This window comes from Stigmatopora nigra, chromosome 1, assembly GCF_051989575.1.
Source record: "Stigmatopora nigra isolate UIUO_SnigA chromosome 1, RoL_Snig_1.1, whole genome shotgun sequence".
In the NCBI taxonomy this organism is placed as follows: Eukaryota; Metazoa; Chordata; class Actinopteri; order Syngnathiformes; family Syngnathidae; genus Stigmatopora; species Stigmatopora nigra.
Genome location: NC_135508.1, coordinates 133,659 through 149,537, shown reverse-complemented (window position 1 = coordinate 149,537; position 15,879 = coordinate 133,659). Strand labels below are relative to the sequence as shown.

Sequence of the window (15,879 nt, the reverse complement as noted above, 5' to 3'; positions counted from 1 at the left end):
TCGCGGCCAAGACAGCCGACCAATGGGAGCGAGGATGGAGGCACGCGGCTGTTGCTGTATGAGGAGGAGGAGAGAGGGAAACACCTGGGATGCAAATCCTCTCCTCTTCGACGCACACTGACGTCGAATTCCATTCCAAACGAAAAGAAAACAACAGCTCTGTTATGTCCTTTTCTTTCTTTCTTTCTTTCTGATTTGACATTTCAATTGAAAACATACATTCTATAACAGAATGAACAATGGAGGCTCTACATTGGGTGCAAATGCGTACTTTTTCCATTTCAACGTCAATATGTTGACTGCTTTCGATGGTAAAAGGAGGGAAGGGGGACTGGTTTGACTATATCACTGGTGTCAAAGTGGTGGCCCGGGGGCCAAATCTGGCCCGCCGGATCATTTTGTGCGGCCCGAGAAAATCAATCGTGAATGGCGACTTTCTGTTTCAGGATCAAATTCAAATGAAGAGTATAGATGGATATTACATTTCCTGAATTCCCCCCTTTTTAATCAATAATTGCAGATTTTTATTCCATTTTTCTGTGTTTTTAGTTCAAAAATCATTTTGTAAAATCTAAACATATATATATAAAAAAGCAAAAATAAAAATTGTTTTGGATCTATAAAAACTGAATATACGGGGCTTTTAATCCAGTTCTTTTAATCCATTTATATTAAAAAAAATGTAAATATTCTATCTAAAAAGGTGTGTCCCACATAAAACCGAGTTGAGGTTAAAGCGGCCCACGAACCAACCGTCGTCTGACACCCGAGAGCGAGTGGATAATGTTTCAATGGAGGGGAGCAGAGTCCAGGAGGTCCACAGGTGAGGTGCTCGGGAGGTCCACGCGTCGAGCATCTCCAAAGTATAGAAAGACGGCCAATCCCACGGCGTGGAGCCACAGGACCGTCCCAAAGACGGACGTCCAGGAACCGCTAACCTCCAGGAAGTAGCCCGACAGCGACACCGTCAACACACCTGCGTCCAAACGCCCGGTTCACTCGGACAGTCCGGTTGTCCGTCGAGTATTATGGGATACCTACTGGTGAGGGCGCCCAACGTGTTCATCACTCCTGCGTGGGAACAGAACAAAAAGCCATTTTAACTATGAATTGAAACGTTCCCTTTTGGCCAAAACTCACCGAAGAGGCCTCCGGCACAGGAAGGTGCCAAGTCCTGCACGTTGACGGTGACGCCGCTAGAGGGAGCCAGAGAAAGACAGGGGCACTGGAGATTGCTTGAGATTGGGCGACTACGGAGCGACTGATTGATTTACCAGCTGGTGAAGTTGAGGGCGACCATGGCGACGGAAATGCAGGTGGTTGCCATGGCAAAGGACACGTGGGGGGAGTTGGACAGCGGCAGGAGAAAAGCGCCCGACACGCCCATGGCGACACACTGAAATGATCCGTAGTGAAAAAGGGCCGTCATTCACGCCCCCGCGTAATTGTTCCTTCACTTCACCAATCCGGCCACCCCAAAATCCTTTAAAGACAGGTCCTGTATTTCGACGCCATGGGGCTCACCTGCATGGACTTTCGGACAAAGGCCACCCCGTAGCCTCGGCCGATGAGCCAGTCGGAAAGATGTCCACCGCAGAGGGACACCGGGACGCCGGCCGCCCAGGGCAGGACGTTGTACTGCCACACCTGTCGGAGGTGGGGCGTCAAAGGGGGCGGGGCCGACTGGATGAGAACGGTTACCGTGGTTCGGGAGTGTTCCTGGCTAAAGTAGGTGGGCATCCACGACAGCAAGATGTAGGAGGAGCCACAGGTGCACATGTGAGCCAAAATGGCCGCTCTGGGCAAAGAAAAACAAACAGTGTGTGGTTATGTTAAGATTTCCACGCTATGTTTGTCCAAACCGTGCATGGTAGAGAGTTGCAATTTTTGATGGTGGCCAAAAACGACTTTCGAAACGATTTAAGGAAGGAAGTGAGCCAAATTCCAGCTAGGTGGCGCCACAAATATCCCAACACCAAGACAAAGTGGCTCAGAAAGGCCCTACGATCAACAAAAGCGGCTACGGTAAGTGGCGTTACCGGACACTAGACTTCCTCAGGAGGTCCAGTAGACCCGCGCAGGAAGAAGAATTCCTATAGGGGGCGCCCCATCTTCGCCCGCCGCAAACTTGGCCTACGGACACCGGCAGGTGAGTGAGCGGTAATGGCGATGGCGACGTTGGCCTTACCTTTGAGGAGAGTGCGTTGGAGCAGTAGCGCCCACAGCGCCGATAGCGTTCCCGCGCCGTAGAAGACGCTTTCCCAGCCGTAGCGCTCGGCCGTGGCCGAGCCCAACACGCTCGCTGCCAAGATTCTGAAAGCAGAGGACCAAAAAAATGGACAAATATTTGTTTAAAATAACTATATCGGTCTATAATCTTCATTCTAAAACTGAATGGTTGACTTTCGCGGGCCGCACAAAATGACGCGGCGGGCCACATTTGGCCCCCGGGCCGCCACTTTGACACCCGTGACCTACCCCATGGAGGAGCCGCTTTGCCAGACGCTAGTCAAGAAGCTCTTTTGCCCCTCCGGCGAACGGCGGGCCACCAGACTGGCCAAGGACGGGAAGAAGACACCTGCCGAAGGCTCGCCGCCGGTTAGCATTTCCCAGCCGGCGCCACCGGAGGGAGCCACGCCGCCCACCCAAACCAACGAGCCACGGCACCTTGCAGGATTCCCACCAGGACCCTGGCCACCATCACCACGGCCAAGGGGTGCGAGCCCAGGTGGGTCAGTGGAGGCGTGGCCAACGTCACCAACGCCCACGACGCCACCGACAGGAGGATCACGCGTTCGCCGCCAAATCTGCAAAAGAACGTCCCGAAAATGCCGCGCCTCGTCGTCGGTGGGTGGGCGTCGCCTACTTGTCACTGGCGTGACCTCCCAAGATCTGCGTGGCGGCGTATCCCCAGAAGAAGGCGCCCAGCGCCAGACCCGTGTGGAGATCGTTCCAGCCCAAGGCGGCCGCCATGGCCGGCGCGCACACGGGGGCCGTCATGCGCCCGCAGTAGGTCAGGCACGAGCCGGCGAACAAAGCCGCCGTCCATCGGCGAGCCTCCACCCTGCAGCCGACCGGTCCAAAATAATCAAAACCATGGAATTGAACCCCGGACCCCAGAGCTGTGGGGTTGACGTGCTAACCACTTGCACCACCGGGTCGCCCCCTGCTGGTTAGGTCACCTCAAATTCAATTCAGTTGGGGGCACGTGTGGTCACTTCCTGTTGATTTTGAGGGTAATCTACAAGCGACTTCCTGTTTATTTTGGGATATCTATGGGCCACTTCCTGTTGAATTTGGCGGTATCTATGGGCCACTTCCTGTTGATTTGGGGGGAATCTAAGGACCACCTCCTGTTAATTTTGGGGGTATCTACGGGCCACTTCCTGTTGATTTTGGGATATCTACAGGCCACTTCCTGTTGATTTTTGATTACTTCCTGTCAACATGAAGCGGCACTGTGTCGACTGAAGTGGGCTCATTTGGAGGGGAGGGGTTTGTTCGTTCCATTGGCCCCTCCCAGTCAAAATGGATCTGACTTGTTGCCTAGCAAGAAGGGCAAAAAGAAACGCCCCCTATGTAAATGAGCAGGAAGTGAGTGAAAATCAACAGGAAGTGCCAGAAAGAGCTCCATTGGTGGTAGAAAAACATTGTTTTCGATTGAACTTGGCAGAATGGAAGCGAGTTGAAATTGGAAGGCGGAGTTTGGCTTTTAGCAAGTGTCTTTTTTGCTGACTCACCTGGACCAGACGTGCGGCTCCGCCGGGCAAAGCGACCGTAGCTCCTTCTCGTCGTCGGCCATTCGCGGAACGCGTGGCGGTGGCGTAGCGTGGCGGGCGTCCCGCCCGACCTGTCAAACGTGTCCCAACAAAGCTCGGCTGAGCGCCGTCAAATCAAGACAAGTGGGAGTGGCTTGACTCAAAAGGCCTCCCTCGTCACCTGCTTTTGGGAAAAACAAGATTTATACACTTGCAACATGAAAATACATTTTCCACATGTGTCAAAGCGGCGGCCCGGGGGCCAAATGTGGCCCGTCGCCTCATTTTGTGTGGCCCGGAAAAGTCAATCGTGAGTGTCCAATTTCTGTTTTAGGATCAAATTCAAATGAAGATTATAAATGGATATTAAATTTCCCGATTGTCATTTTTATGTGTTTTTAGTTCAAAAATCCTTTTGTAACATTTAAAAAATATATAAAAAATGCTAAAATAAACTGTTTTAGATCTATAAAAACGGAATATTCAGGGTTTTTAATCCAATTATTTTAATTCATTTACAAAAAAAAAATCTAAATATTCTATCTAAAAGTTGACGTTAATGCCCCTGCTTTAGTCACTTTTTAAACCTAATTTATAAAGTGTCTAAATGTTACACTACTTATTAAAGGGTGCACTTTATGGTGTAGCTCTAAAATGTCATTATGAAAGCAAAAACATTGAATTGCATTGGATTACAATGGATTTCCAATGGCAAAAGATGAGGGGAGGGGCCAAGTGTGTGCTCTCGCGTGGGTGGGCGTGGCCCGGGCTGGCTAGCGTCCGCGGTGGGTCGGCTGCGCCTGCGCCGGGCTGCCTCGGTCGGCGATGCGGCAGCCATAGTCAGGCGACATCGTCCGCTCTCTCCCTCTCTCCCTCTCTCGCTCGCTCGCTCGCTGCTCCTTTTTCACGCGGACGCCGACGTTCTTCGCTTCCTTCCAAAGGTGAGCCTTTTCCGTCTACTCTCACTTCCGGTTTTGCCTTCGTCCTTTCGTTCTTTTTCCTTCTTTTTCGTTTGATGGATGGATGGATGGATGGCATCCTCGGTCGGAAGGCTTTGCGCGCGCGCGCAACATGGATGCTGCAGCGGAGGAGACGATGACGATGACGAGGAAGATGAAGATGACGGGAGGCGCGCTAGATTAAAAGCTCCAAGCCATGGCTTCTTTTTTTTAATGGATAATGGCGACAATGTTTCAACGTTGTCGTCGTCGATGGTTGGCTCGCTCGGTCTGCAACGCGGCCTTTTCCATCTGGCAGAATACCCCCCTCACCCCCTCACCGTCTCCATCGGGAAACCTTAGCGCTCATTCGTCGGCTGCCATCCGCCATTGACAGCCATAGACGTCCAATTTGACGTCACCGTGGCTCCGCCTCCTTCCCAGTTAAAAGCAAACGAAGGTCTCCTTGTCACGTTGTTATTTCATTGGACGACAAGAACCTAAGAAAGAGTCGACGTGGCACCTTTCGAGGCGACGGTGGCCATGTTGGTCAGGGCCAAATCGACAGGAAGTGAGCTCCGGCACCCCTTAACATGGGGAAAAACATGCTTTTGAGCACCCAGACCGGAGGAAGGGATACCTCTGATTTTCCTACTGGTTCAAAAGGGGAAAAGGATGCATGTTGTTTTAGGCTACGCCCCCTTGTTCATCAATCTGGGATTGAATCAGAATATCAATCGGGCGAGCCGTAAATCCAGACCGCCCGGTGCCAATTCCAGTCAGCGCTCTGGCAACCATTTGAAGTCCTCTCCTAACAGATTGGACGCTAGTTGTTGTGCCCAAAAATGACTAGAAAGGTTCATTTTGTGGTCAAAATGGCGAGGAATAGATTAATTAGGTATAAGTATAGGTGGCGGTGGAAGGGTCGTGGCTAACCATTTGACGAGTATTTTGGTTTGTTGTCAGCCCGAGGACGTGATGGCCGAGCACCAGAGACAGCGCTCGCTGTCCACCGCCGGCGAGTCGCTCTACCTAGTGCTGGGAGTGGAGAAGCTGGCCACCAATGATGACATCAAGCGCTCATACAGGTCAGCTCCGCCTACTTATGTTAACCTAAGGGTGTCGGAACAGGGTGGCTTCGAGGGCGGCTTTAGTTAAATTTGAGCTTTTTTCTAAATACATTTTGACTTTCTTGGGCCGCACAAAATGATGCGGCGGACCACATTTGGCCCGCGGGCCGCCACTTTGACACCCGTGGCCCAAATGGTAGTTTCCATTTTCAAAGCTCCTCCCGAGTCTGACTTTTTGCGGTGGTCCTTTTTTTTTTTGTTCCGGTCAGGAAACTGGCCCTAAAGTTCCACCCGGACAAGAACCCGGAGAACCCGGAAGCGGCGGACAAGTTCAAGGAGATCAACAACGCCCACGCCATCCTCAACGATCCCACCAAACGCAACATTTACGACAAGTACGGCTCGCTGGGACTCTACGTGGCCGAGCAGTTTGGCGAGGAGAACGTCAACACCTACTTTGTCTTGTCCAGCTGGTGGGCCAAGGTGAGGCCAGTGGCCAATGGCGTTTAGCCAATTTTCCCCCTAAGCCCTTCTATGTTTTTTTAGAATGACATTTGAATATTTCTTAATCCATTCTTGTACTGACCCGTCTGTCTTTCTGTTTTTTGTTGTTGCGCAGGCACTGTTTGTAGTGTGCGGTCTGGCCACCGGTTGCTACTTTTGCTGCTGCCTGTGCTGCTGCTGCAACTGCTGCTGCGGCAAATGCAAGCCCAGACCCCGCCAGGGCCACGAGCAGGACTTTTACGTCTCGCCGGAAGACCTGGAGGCGCAACTGCGTTCCGACGAGAGGGGTGGGTAGCCCGGCCGGCGTGGACCCGGGCGACGGCCGGGACCGGGTTCGATTCCCGCCTATGTTTGCCCCCCCTGGCAGAGGCGGGAGTGGATCCCATCGTCCTTCAGCCCAGCGCGGGGGCCACGGAGACCACCCAGCTGACGTCGGACGGCCACTACTCCTACCGCACCGACACGGCTTTCAACTAAAAGCCTCCGTCCGTCCGTCCGTCTGTCTTTGGTCAGCCAGCGCGGAAGAGGGAATGGTCGCCCGGTCGACGTGGAGGTCTCCAAGTGGCTCCTCCTTCCTTCCTTCCTTCCTTCTTTCCTCCCTTTCTTCCTTCCTTTCTGTCTGGTTTTCCCACACACACACACACACACAGAAATCCTGGCCTTTTGCTTTGTTTTCTATTTGTGTCTGGGGGTGTCGCATGCGCCCCATTTTCTCCTCTCCGTCCATCGGGCACTCCCCGAAGTGGGTACCCAGACGTTTGGTCCCCGGACGTTTCGTCAAACAGACGTTTGTCAAACGGACGTTTGGTCCCCGGACGTTTGGTCCCCAGACATTTGGTCGAACGGACATTTCGTCAAACGGACATTTGGTCACCGGACAGTTCTCTCTCGTGATTATAATTTTGAGAGCGAGCAAATCCAGCGACCAAACGTCCGGGGACCAAACGTCCGCGGACCAGACGTCCGGTCACACCCAAGGTGCACCCCCCCCCCCCCCCCCTAGTCCTTTCCCTTTGGCTTTTCGACGGGACTTTTCGGGGTTAGCATGTGCGGTCACGCGCGGGTCGATCGACTCCCCCCCCTAACTGATTGGCCGCCATTGATGGCCATTTGTGTCAATTCTCCCCCATGTATTTTTCACAATTCATTTTATTTGTTTACATTGATTTGTTCTGTTGCCTCCCATTTATTTTTATAATTATTTACATTTTTTTCGTGATTCCATATCATTTATTCATCATTAATGATTAAGCATATTTTCACAACTATAAGGCGCACTTAAAAGTCTGACATTTTCTCCAAAATAGACGGGGCGCCTTATCATTCATTGCGCCTTATATATGGAAAAAAAGTTTCATTCGTTAAGGGTGCGCTTTATAGTTGTGAAAATATAATACTATAATAATATATTTTTTATATTAGTATTTTTTGGGATTATTTATTTGAAATTAATTTATTTCTGTTGATTTACTAGTCAATGACATTGATATATCATATTTATTTTGACTAATACTAAATATTAATATATAGATTACATATTGAATATTTATATTGAGCCCAGTACTTTCTTTTATTTTTTTCCCCTTCCCTTCATTATTATGGGATGTCGGGCTTTTCCATGTTGTTTTGCGGTTGACGTTCTATTACGTGTTCAGTGAAAAAATGGCGGTGTCCGCCATTTTGCCCATTCAAGTTGAAAAAAAGTTGAAAAAGCTCCGCCTCCGTCGCCATTTTTCCCCCCGAGCGGACTTAAGACGTCTACTGCATCCACGGCGGCGAACGTTCGCCGGGATGTACTCAAGCCCCGTCCCTCCCCGGCCCTAGACGAGAGTTGGACGTGGGTCATATGTTGATGTGGGAAATCATTTTCAAGTCTTATCGTATTTCGTGAGCATCGACTCGTACTAGCTAGCCGAGGGAGGCCGTCCCGGTCGCCGTACGCTGCCGCCCAAATACCGCCAAATACTAAATGTCGTAGCATGGTTATTTGTACGTGTGCGTGCGTGCGGGTGTTTGTGGGCGTGCGTTTGTGGGCGCGCGTTTGTGGATGCGCGTGCCTGCGTCTGGAAGAAAAGTCCATTTGCTGTCGGTGAATAAACGTTCCCAAATGCTCCCGTTGGATGGCGGCCACTGGCGTGTCTTTTATTGAGGCGCAAAATGAAAATCTCTTTTAATCATGATGTTGCATATAATAGTGGAAAATATAAAAAATTTAGATATTTTTTTTTATTTTACAGTATGATTTTTGAACTAAAAACACAGAAAAATATTAATAATGACAATTATTGATTTAAAAGGGGGAAGATCAGGAAAAGATCTAAAACAATGTTTATTTTAGCTTTTTAAAAAATATATTTTTAGAGTTGATTAAATGATTTTTTAACAAAAAAAGACAGAAAAAATGATTTAAAAAATTACAATGGTTGATTTAAAGGGGAGGGGGGAATCGGGAAATGTATTATACATCTCTAATCTTCATTTGAATTTGATCCTAAAACAGAAAGTCTGTACTCACCATTGATTTTCTTGGGCCGCACAAAATGATGTAGTGGGCCAGATTTGGTCCCCGGGCCGCCACTTTGACACCAGAGCCCACGGGAGCTTTGGTTCTCCTTTTGCTAGCCCATTCCATCTAATGCTATCTTACCCTAGCTAGTTAGCAAGATCCTACGACATTTTCAAGCACTTTACGCTAGCTCGTACTCTGGTTTATCGTATATCTTATGCTTGCTAATAGTATCTTACACTCTTTTACAGTAGCTTAGGTCATATACAGCATCCATTAGTTTGCCCCTGCTAGATGGCGATATCTCATGCTAGCCAATTTAAGCTAGCTTTTGCTATTGCAAGGCTATATTTTACGACATCTTATGCTACTTTTCGCTACCCTACACTAGCTACCCTAGCTTTTGCTATCGTAAACTAGCAAGTTGCCACGACCGTACACTAGTTTACTATACCCGTTACAATCTTTTGTGTTATCTTTTATTATACTAGCTAACGCTACCTGCGCTGTTTTATGATAGTTTATGCTACCTTTCACAAGCCTTATATTCTTACACTACTCTACGCTAACTTACGCTAGCTCAATGCTATTTGACATCATGTAGGTGACGTTAGCATACGCCAGTTCTTGCTAGTTTTCACTCCATCTTACGATGCTTTATGGTAACATTTACTAGTTTACGCTATTTTACGGCATGTGATGCCATAACAACTGGATGACGGCAGCTCCTCGCCAGGAGCGGACTTCCTCCCAACTTTCGACCAAAGAAAGTTTATTGCCAATTCGATGGCTCCATCTGTCGACCGAGCGTGTGACATGAATGTCCAAGAATAGCTTGCCTGCGTGCGTGGGCGAGTGGCCATTAGCCCCGCCCCCTGGCGTTAAACCCATGGCACGTAAACAAACGTCAGAGCGAGCGGTCGAGTGGACCACGGACTTTTCTGTCCCCAGCCCGAACAAGAAAGCCGTCATGAGTCGAGCGGGAACCGGTAAGAAAGACATACAACTGCTTTTATTATACTTTTAAAAGGGAAAGTTTAGTTTGGAATAGCCGGCGTCGGCCGGCGCTGGTTCGCGTGCGCAACAGGTAGGCAGCTAGGTTGCTAGGTAGCTAGGCAGCTAGCATGTGTGAGCCGGTTTTTGACGTTGCGTGACAGGACGGCTGCCAACACACACACACACACATGCTATTTTTGGCTAACATTCAATTCATGTCCAAATCTGTCACATCGTCAGGAAAAAAAATACTTTTGAAATCCATTATAAAGAGGATAGTATTGACTTTTTGCCTTTGTTTTTTAATTCAATTAATAAAAGGAACCATTTTTTTTCAATGGTTGAGTCGGCCCAAATGGCAATCTTTGGAGTTGTTGACTGACAAAATGGCGGATCTACCAGTGTGCATTTTTCTGTCCCTTTCCCAAGGTATGGCGGACGAGGCTTTCCCGCCCGGCGACGTGGACACGGACCAGCTGAGGTTCCGGTTGGCTAAGGTGAGAAACTGGCGCCCCACGGCTAACGATCGAAGGCTAACGGAAAGGTGCGTCCATCCGCCAGACGGAGGAAGAGATCGAGAGCCTCCGGGAGGCGCTGCTGAGCAAGGAGGAGTCTGCCGCCGACCTGCGCAGACAGCTGGGCTTGGGCCCGCTGGAGAACCTCAAGCACAACCTGTCCAAAGGCTGGCAAGACGTGCGCACGTCTTCCGCGTGAGTCCCGCCTACTGGGTCACTTCCTGGTGATGCTGGGGGCATTGACGTGTCACTTCCTGTTGTCATTGATCACGTGGGTTTTCCCTCTTGACCATGGTTTTTCTCTGCGGTCAGCTACGTGAGGGCCTCGGCGGTCCTGGAGGACATTGGCAACACGGACGCGTGAGTCTTCTTTTCTTCTTTTTCTTCTCCCCAAACCCCGAACCAGCTCCCGAACCAGCTCCCGAACCAGCTCCCGATCCACCTCCCGATCCCGATCCCGCACGCCATTGGTTCGCTCCAATTGGATTGCGGCAACGGTAATAGCCTTACGGCCAGAATTAGACAAAGGGGAGGAGGGGTTATTAACGGGCGTCAATGCCTCCGTCGGGGGCGCGCGACTCCGGGTTGGTTGGTGGGCCATTTTAGATGGAATATTTACATTAATTTTTTAAAATTGGATTATAAATACTGGATTAAAAGCCCTGAATATTCTGTTTTTTCATAGATCTAAAACAATGTTTATTTGAGATTTTTTTGGGATATATTTCTAGATTTGACTAAATGATTTTTGAACTAAAAACACAAAAAAATGGATTAAAAATGGCAATTATGGAATAAAAACCCTGAATATTCCGTTTTTTATAGATTGAAAACAATGTTTATTTGAGCCTTTTATATCTATATTTTTAGATTTTACAAAATGATTTTTGACCTGAAAATAGAGAAAAAAATTGATCAAAAATGACAATGATTGATTTAAAAGGGGGAAAATCCGGAAATGTAATATCCATCTATATCTATCATTTGAATTTGATCCTAAAACAGAAAGTGGTGATTGACTTTCCTGGGCCGCACAAAATGAAGGTTGAAGGGATTGTTTTTCTTTTCCGTCAGATGCGTGAGGACCAAGGAAGGCCTGGCCCACGCCGGCCGCGTCACTTCTTCTACCTTGTCCGACGTGGGCGTGGCCATCACCAGGAGACTGGCACAGATGAGGTACGGCCCCGCCCCCATCCCGGCGTCACGGCGACTGACTGTCTCTCATTTCCATCTCTTTATTTTTGTGTGTGGCCGTACCAGAGCTCTGCCGCTTCCCGGCCCGCCACGGTAAGATAAGGTGCCACGCCGTGTTTTTGCCAATGAAGTGCTTTATTTTGTCGTTGTTTATTTTTTTGTTGATGGCAGCCACCACGTGAGCGTGGCGTCCATGAGGTACGCCCACTTTTGCTCATTTGGCTAACGCTTAGCACCCAAATGAGCGCCAAAATAAAGTTCTTGTTGTTTTTGTCAGACATTCGTCCACGTTCAAGTCTTTTGAGGAAATGCTGGGCAACGCCAAGGTGATGACGCCGTCGTGGCTCCCCGCCATTGGTCGACCGTTCGTTGTTGGTATCCATAGTGACTCTCTTGTCTTTGCTTTCCAGAGGAGATGACAGAGAGGAGAAAACTCCAGTCGGGGTCAAAGGTTAAGGTTTGAGTCCGGCCCAAATCTCCACTCAAATAATCTGTCAAATTTGACATTTTTTTCCCACATGGAAAGCTGAAATCATGTCAAAGATACAAAAAAAAGACAAACATTTGTTCCTTTTTAATTCAATTGTAAAATAAGAGAGGTTGTTTTTGTTGACTAAGTGATAAAATATCAATAAATCTATATTTTAGAAATAATTTGATCTTTTTTTTTCAATGATTATTTTCATTGATAGGAATTACATATCGAATTAAACAATGTTTAGGGGCTCCAAAAAAAAGATTGGGCTCATTTGGAGACCCATCATTCCTTTTTACGGATACTATGTAAACAAGTTCTCTCTTCAAATGTATGGTTTCAGGGAATGTTATTCCAAAAGCTGCCACAGGAGGGCAGTAAAATCCTTTCAAATATAAACAAAGGCACACGTCACATGCTGAAGGCATGGAACTCTGAAAACGCCGTCTTGGACGTCAATAGACGTCCAATCCGTGGCAATTGGAAATGCAGGCGCTTTTGGAGAAAAGTTGACGCCTGTTGTACTAGAGAACAAAGGCTCACTTCTTCACACCGCATTTGTTAAAGAAGGAATCCATGGCAGGTCAGAGGGGATAAGCCCATTGTTACTTCAGCACTTTTTAAACACTTTTTGACCTCAAAACTGAGTTTAGTTGGGAAAGTTTTACCGTGAGTCGAATGTGCAAATGAGGGAAAAGAAAACAAGTAAACAGGGTCTCTTTTTGCCCCCCCTACAAATGATGAGGTGGCTGAAAAGTAGAGCAGAGGGTGCAAAATGGGTGCGGGTCACTGACAACGTGCCAACCATTCGGCGAAATGGAGCGTGCCCAAAGAGTGGAGGCCTAAAAAAAGAAGGCACGACAAACATAGATTTGTCACTCAGTAACAGGGAGATAAGCCCAAAGGGAGCTGCCGACCGGGATGACCTTTTTGCTCCAAAAAGCCGCCCAAAAGATTGGATTTTGCCCATTTTCAGTCACTTTGGGACACTTCCTCTTCCCTCAGTCCACGTGAATATCAAGTGACTCTCAACTGAGACAAAAAAAATGAAAATACGGGAGTCCGAAATCGAGAGGAAGTCAGCCAAAACAATCAGGAAATCCCTCTAAATGCATTTGTTCAAAGCACACGGGTGTCAAAGTGGCGGCCCGGGGGCCAAATGTGGCCCGCCGCATCATTTTGTGCGGCCCGAGAAAGTCAATCATGAGTGTGGGACTTTCTGTTTTAGGATCAAATTCAAATGGAGATTATACATGTAGATTTTCCCCCTTTTTAAATCAATCATTGTCATTTTTAATCCATTTTTTTCAGTGTTTTTAGTTCAAAAAATCATTTTGTAAAATCTAAAAATGTATTCAAAAAAGCTTAAATAAACCTTGTTTTAGATCTATAAAAAACGGAATATTGAGGGATTTTAATCCACTTCTTTTAATCCATAATTGTCATTTTTTAATCATTTTTTCCTGTGTTTTGAGTTCAAAAATCATTTTGTAAAATCTAAAGATTTTTTTTTTTTTAAAAAGCGCATATAAACATTGTTTTAGACCTACAACAAACTCAAGGTTTTTAATGCAGTTCTTTTAATCCATTTTTTTAAAATAACAAATTCTATAAAAATCGATCAATTCTCCGGGGGGGGTCTCGACTTAGCCTTGTATGGGAAGTTATCCGACCTGATTTTTTTTTTCTTCTTCTCCCTCCACGTGGCATCCGCACGTTTTGTTTACGTGAGACTTTCGGGGTGGGTTGAACTTTCCCCCAGAAAACGCAGGCGCCTCGGCTCCGACCCGGGTGACCCCCGCCGTTTTTTGGACGGGAATAGAACGCAACCCGGCGGCCAACTTCAACGCAAACAAGTCGGCTGATACACTTTGTGCACTTTTGCTTGACTTTTCCAGAAATGATTGGGCCAAAGGGCACAACGGGCGAAAAGAGGCGGGGGGGGGTCGTTTCGATGGGCGACGGACGGCGTGCCGGCTCGCAGCTGTTACCGGAAAAAGCACGCGCGCCGCCGACAAATCTAGGTCAAATTTTTTTATGGCCGCCCGTGAGTGAGTGAGAGTGGATTGGACGCCCCTCCAGTGCCACTTCATGGAAAGGGTGTCGGAGGAGGCTTGGGGTTGCCTTGCAGGTCAACTCAATTTCATGGGGGCCAGATCATTTTAGATACAATAGTTAAATTCATTATTTTTAGAAATGGATTAAAAGAACTGAATATTCCCTTTTTGTAGATCTAATATAATGTTTATTAGAACTTTTTTATATATATTTTTAGATTTTACAAAATGATTTTTGAGCTAAAAACATAGAAAAATGGATTAAAAAATTGCAATTATGGCTTAAAATAACTGGATTGAAAACCTTGAATATTCAGTATTTCATAGATATAAAAAAATATCTATTTTAGGGTTTTTTAAATATATCTTTAGATTTTACCAAATTATTTTTGAACTAAAAACATAGAAAAATGGAATAAAAATTTGCAATTATGGGTTAAAAGAACTGGATTAAAAGTCCAAAATATTCCTATTTTTACACATCATAAACAATGTTTATTTTAGCTTTTTTAAAATATATTTTTAGATTTTAGAAAATGATTTTTGAATTAAAAATACTGAAAAAATGATTAAAAATTGTCAATTTTTGATTTAAAAGGGTGAAATCAGTAAATATAAATTTATAAATATCTATCATTTGAATTTGATCCTAAAACAGAAAGTCGGGAGTTATGATTGACTCACATGAGACATTTTTTCATCAAGGGTGAACACAGCAGACACAGAATTGAACCACAATGGGGGGGGGGGGGGTGTACTTAAATGAGCGGCACCTGACGCCAATTCACTGATTGCACTCGCAACACACAATATTTTCTTTCGAGCTTGGAACCAAAGCCACGTCGTGACCTCTCACCCACTTCCACTCTGTTAAATGAAGGCCTCAGTTTAAGGATTCCTCCATTTTCCATGCTTCAAATTCACCAAGGTGCTCTTAAATGGGTCAAAATGGACAAAAGTTTGATTGCTGACATCTGTAATGGGTCCAAAAGAGTCTTGGACTGGACTTGACTGGCTTCCACAGTCTACACAAAGCTGGTTAGTTCTCAAACTATGGGATGATTGGACAACTGGAGGCACCGTACTGTGTCTTCTTGCGCTTACGCAAACGCGGTGAGTTGTATGTTACAGTACGACCTACATTTGCTGACAGGAGAGGGAAGGGTGGCGCCGCCGCCATATGTCAACATCTGGACATTATGTAACTCTGTCCAGGAAGGAGGAGAAATGAAATACATACTACTGCACACGTGTCAAAGCGTGACGGGAAATTTGGTCGCCAGTCAAATGTACTTGGATATTAAACTCTCTTATCAATACATTTTTGAGAGCTGCTTGCAACGGTAAACTCTGTCGACATTTGACCGGCACCCAAACGTCCGAGCACCGTGTCAAAGTGGCGGCCCGGGGGCCAAATGTGGCCTGCCGCATCATTTTGTGCGGCCCGGAAAAGTCAATGATGAGTGCTGACTTTCTGTTTTAGGATCAAATTCAAATGAAGATTATAGATGGATTTTTAGTTCAAAAATAGTTTTTCACGTGAAATCGAGTTGGTGTTAAAATGTATAGGATGTATATTCAATTTCAATTTTTTTTTAATCCATATTTCAGTTCAAAAATCATTTTGTAAAATAAAATAAAAAACCTCATTGTTTTAGTTCTATAAAAAGAGACAATTCAGCTCTTTTAATCCATTTGCAAGAAAAAGAAATCTAAATATTCTATCTAAAAAGGTCCAGCCCACAAAAGCAGATTGACATTAAAATGAGTAGAAATGTACATTACATTTCATGATTTTTTTCCTCCCATTTAAATCAATCATTGCAATTTTTTGGCGGCCCCACTCTTATGACAAACAAAGCTTGC

General features: G+C 46.6%; 3 protein-coding genes across 5 annotated transcripts in view; 2 read left to right on the top strand and 1 right to left on the bottom strand.

Annotated features, from left to right (window-relative positions):
- dnajc5aa (DnaJ (Hsp40) homolog, subfamily C, member 5aa) overlaps positions 1-8,400 on the top strand; it is a 118,299-nt gene extending 109,899 nt beyond the window's left edge. The window contains exons 2-6 of one of the 2 annotated variants that reach the window (XM_077715842.1): positions 4,609-4,699; positions 5,663-5,784; positions 6,036-6,249; positions 6,386-6,557; positions 6,638-8,400. In XM_077715842.1, coding sequence (XP_077571968.1) covers positions 5,675-5,784; positions 6,036-6,249; positions 6,386-6,557; positions 6,638-6,747 — 606 coding nt within the window. In that variant the 5' untranslated portion in view covers positions 4,609-4,699; positions 5,663-5,674 and the 3' untranslated portion in view covers positions 6,748-8,400. Of the gene's footprint in view, positions 1-4,533; positions 4,700-5,662; positions 5,785-6,035; positions 6,250-6,385; positions 6,558-6,637 lie in introns of those variants that run through there. The other variant, XM_077715833.1, reaches the window with a different exon arrangement.
- On the bottom strand, positions 193-9,656 carry LOC144195946 (voltage-gated purine nucleotide uniporter SLC17A9-like). The gene is made up of 13 exons (XM_077715854.1): positions 8,786-9,656; positions 3,741-3,939; positions 2,867-3,064; positions 2,668-2,807; positions 2,479-2,578; positions 2,189-2,313; positions 2,040-2,133; positions 1,702-1,798; positions 1,525-1,647; positions 1,275-1,396; positions 1,141-1,196; positions 1,042-1,071; positions 193-976 (listed from the first exon to the last, which is right to left on the bottom strand). Exons 2-13 carry the CDS (start codon positions 3,800-3,802, stop codon positions 789-791), a joined length of 1,335 nt encoding a protein of 444 aa, XP_077571980.1. The 5' UTR covers positions 3,803-3,939; positions 8,786-9,656; the 3' UTR covers positions 193-788.
- Positions 8,809-11,956, top strand: LOC144195915 (tumor protein D54-like). Of its 2 annotated transcripts, XM_077715799.1 has the most exons (10): positions 8,809-9,765; positions 10,202-10,269; positions 10,334-10,482; positions 10,600-10,647; positions 10,718-10,784; positions 11,362-11,463; positions 11,548-11,574; positions 11,653-11,679; positions 11,759-11,807; positions 11,892-11,956. In XM_077715799.1, the coding sequence occupies exons 1-9, from the start codon at positions 9,597-9,599 to the stop codon at positions 11,783-11,785; spliced, it is 684 nt and encodes a 227-aa protein (XP_077571925.1). In that variant the 5' UTR covers positions 8,809-9,596; the 3' UTR covers positions 11,786-11,807; positions 11,892-11,956. The 2 variants fall into 2 exon arrangements, with proteins under 2 accessions (XP_077571925.1, XP_077571933.1); XM_077715807.1 differs by lacking the exon at positions 10,718-10,784 and having other exon boundaries at positions 9,150-9,765.
- The last annotated feature ends 3,923 nt before the right edge of the window (positions 11,957-15,879 follow it).

What these genes read in the sequence shown, in the direction of transcription:
- LOC144195946 (XM_077715854.1), bottom strand. Translation starts at nt 3,802, where the DNA reads ATGGCCGACGACGAGAAGGAGCTACGGTCGCTTTGCCCGGCGGAGCCG. An exon ending in CCTGGTGGGAATCCTGCAAG is followed by an intron (nt 2,579 to 2,667) that starts GTGCCGTGGCTC and finishes AGCCTTCGGCAG; the next exon opens with GTGTCTTCTTCCCGTCCTTG. An exon ending in CACGTTGGGCGCCCTCACCA is followed by an intron (nt 977 to 1,041) that starts GTAGGTATCCCA and finishes GTTTGGACGCAG; the next exon opens with GTGTGTTGACGGTGTCGCTG.
- LOC144195915 (XM_077715799.1), top strand. Translation starts at nt 9,597, where the DNA reads ATGTCCAAGAATAGCTTGCCTGCGTGCGTGGGCGAGTGGCCATTAGCC. An exon ending in TGAGGTTCCGGTTGGCTAAG is followed by an intron (nt 10,270 to 10,333) that starts GTGAGAAACTGG and finishes TCCATCCGCCAG; the next exon opens with ACGGAGGAAGAGATCGAGAG. An exon ending in GACATTGGCAACACGGACGC is followed by an intron (nt 10,648 to 10,717) that starts GTGAGTCTTCTT and finishes CTCCCGAACCAG; the next exon opens with CTCCCGATCCACCTCCCGAT.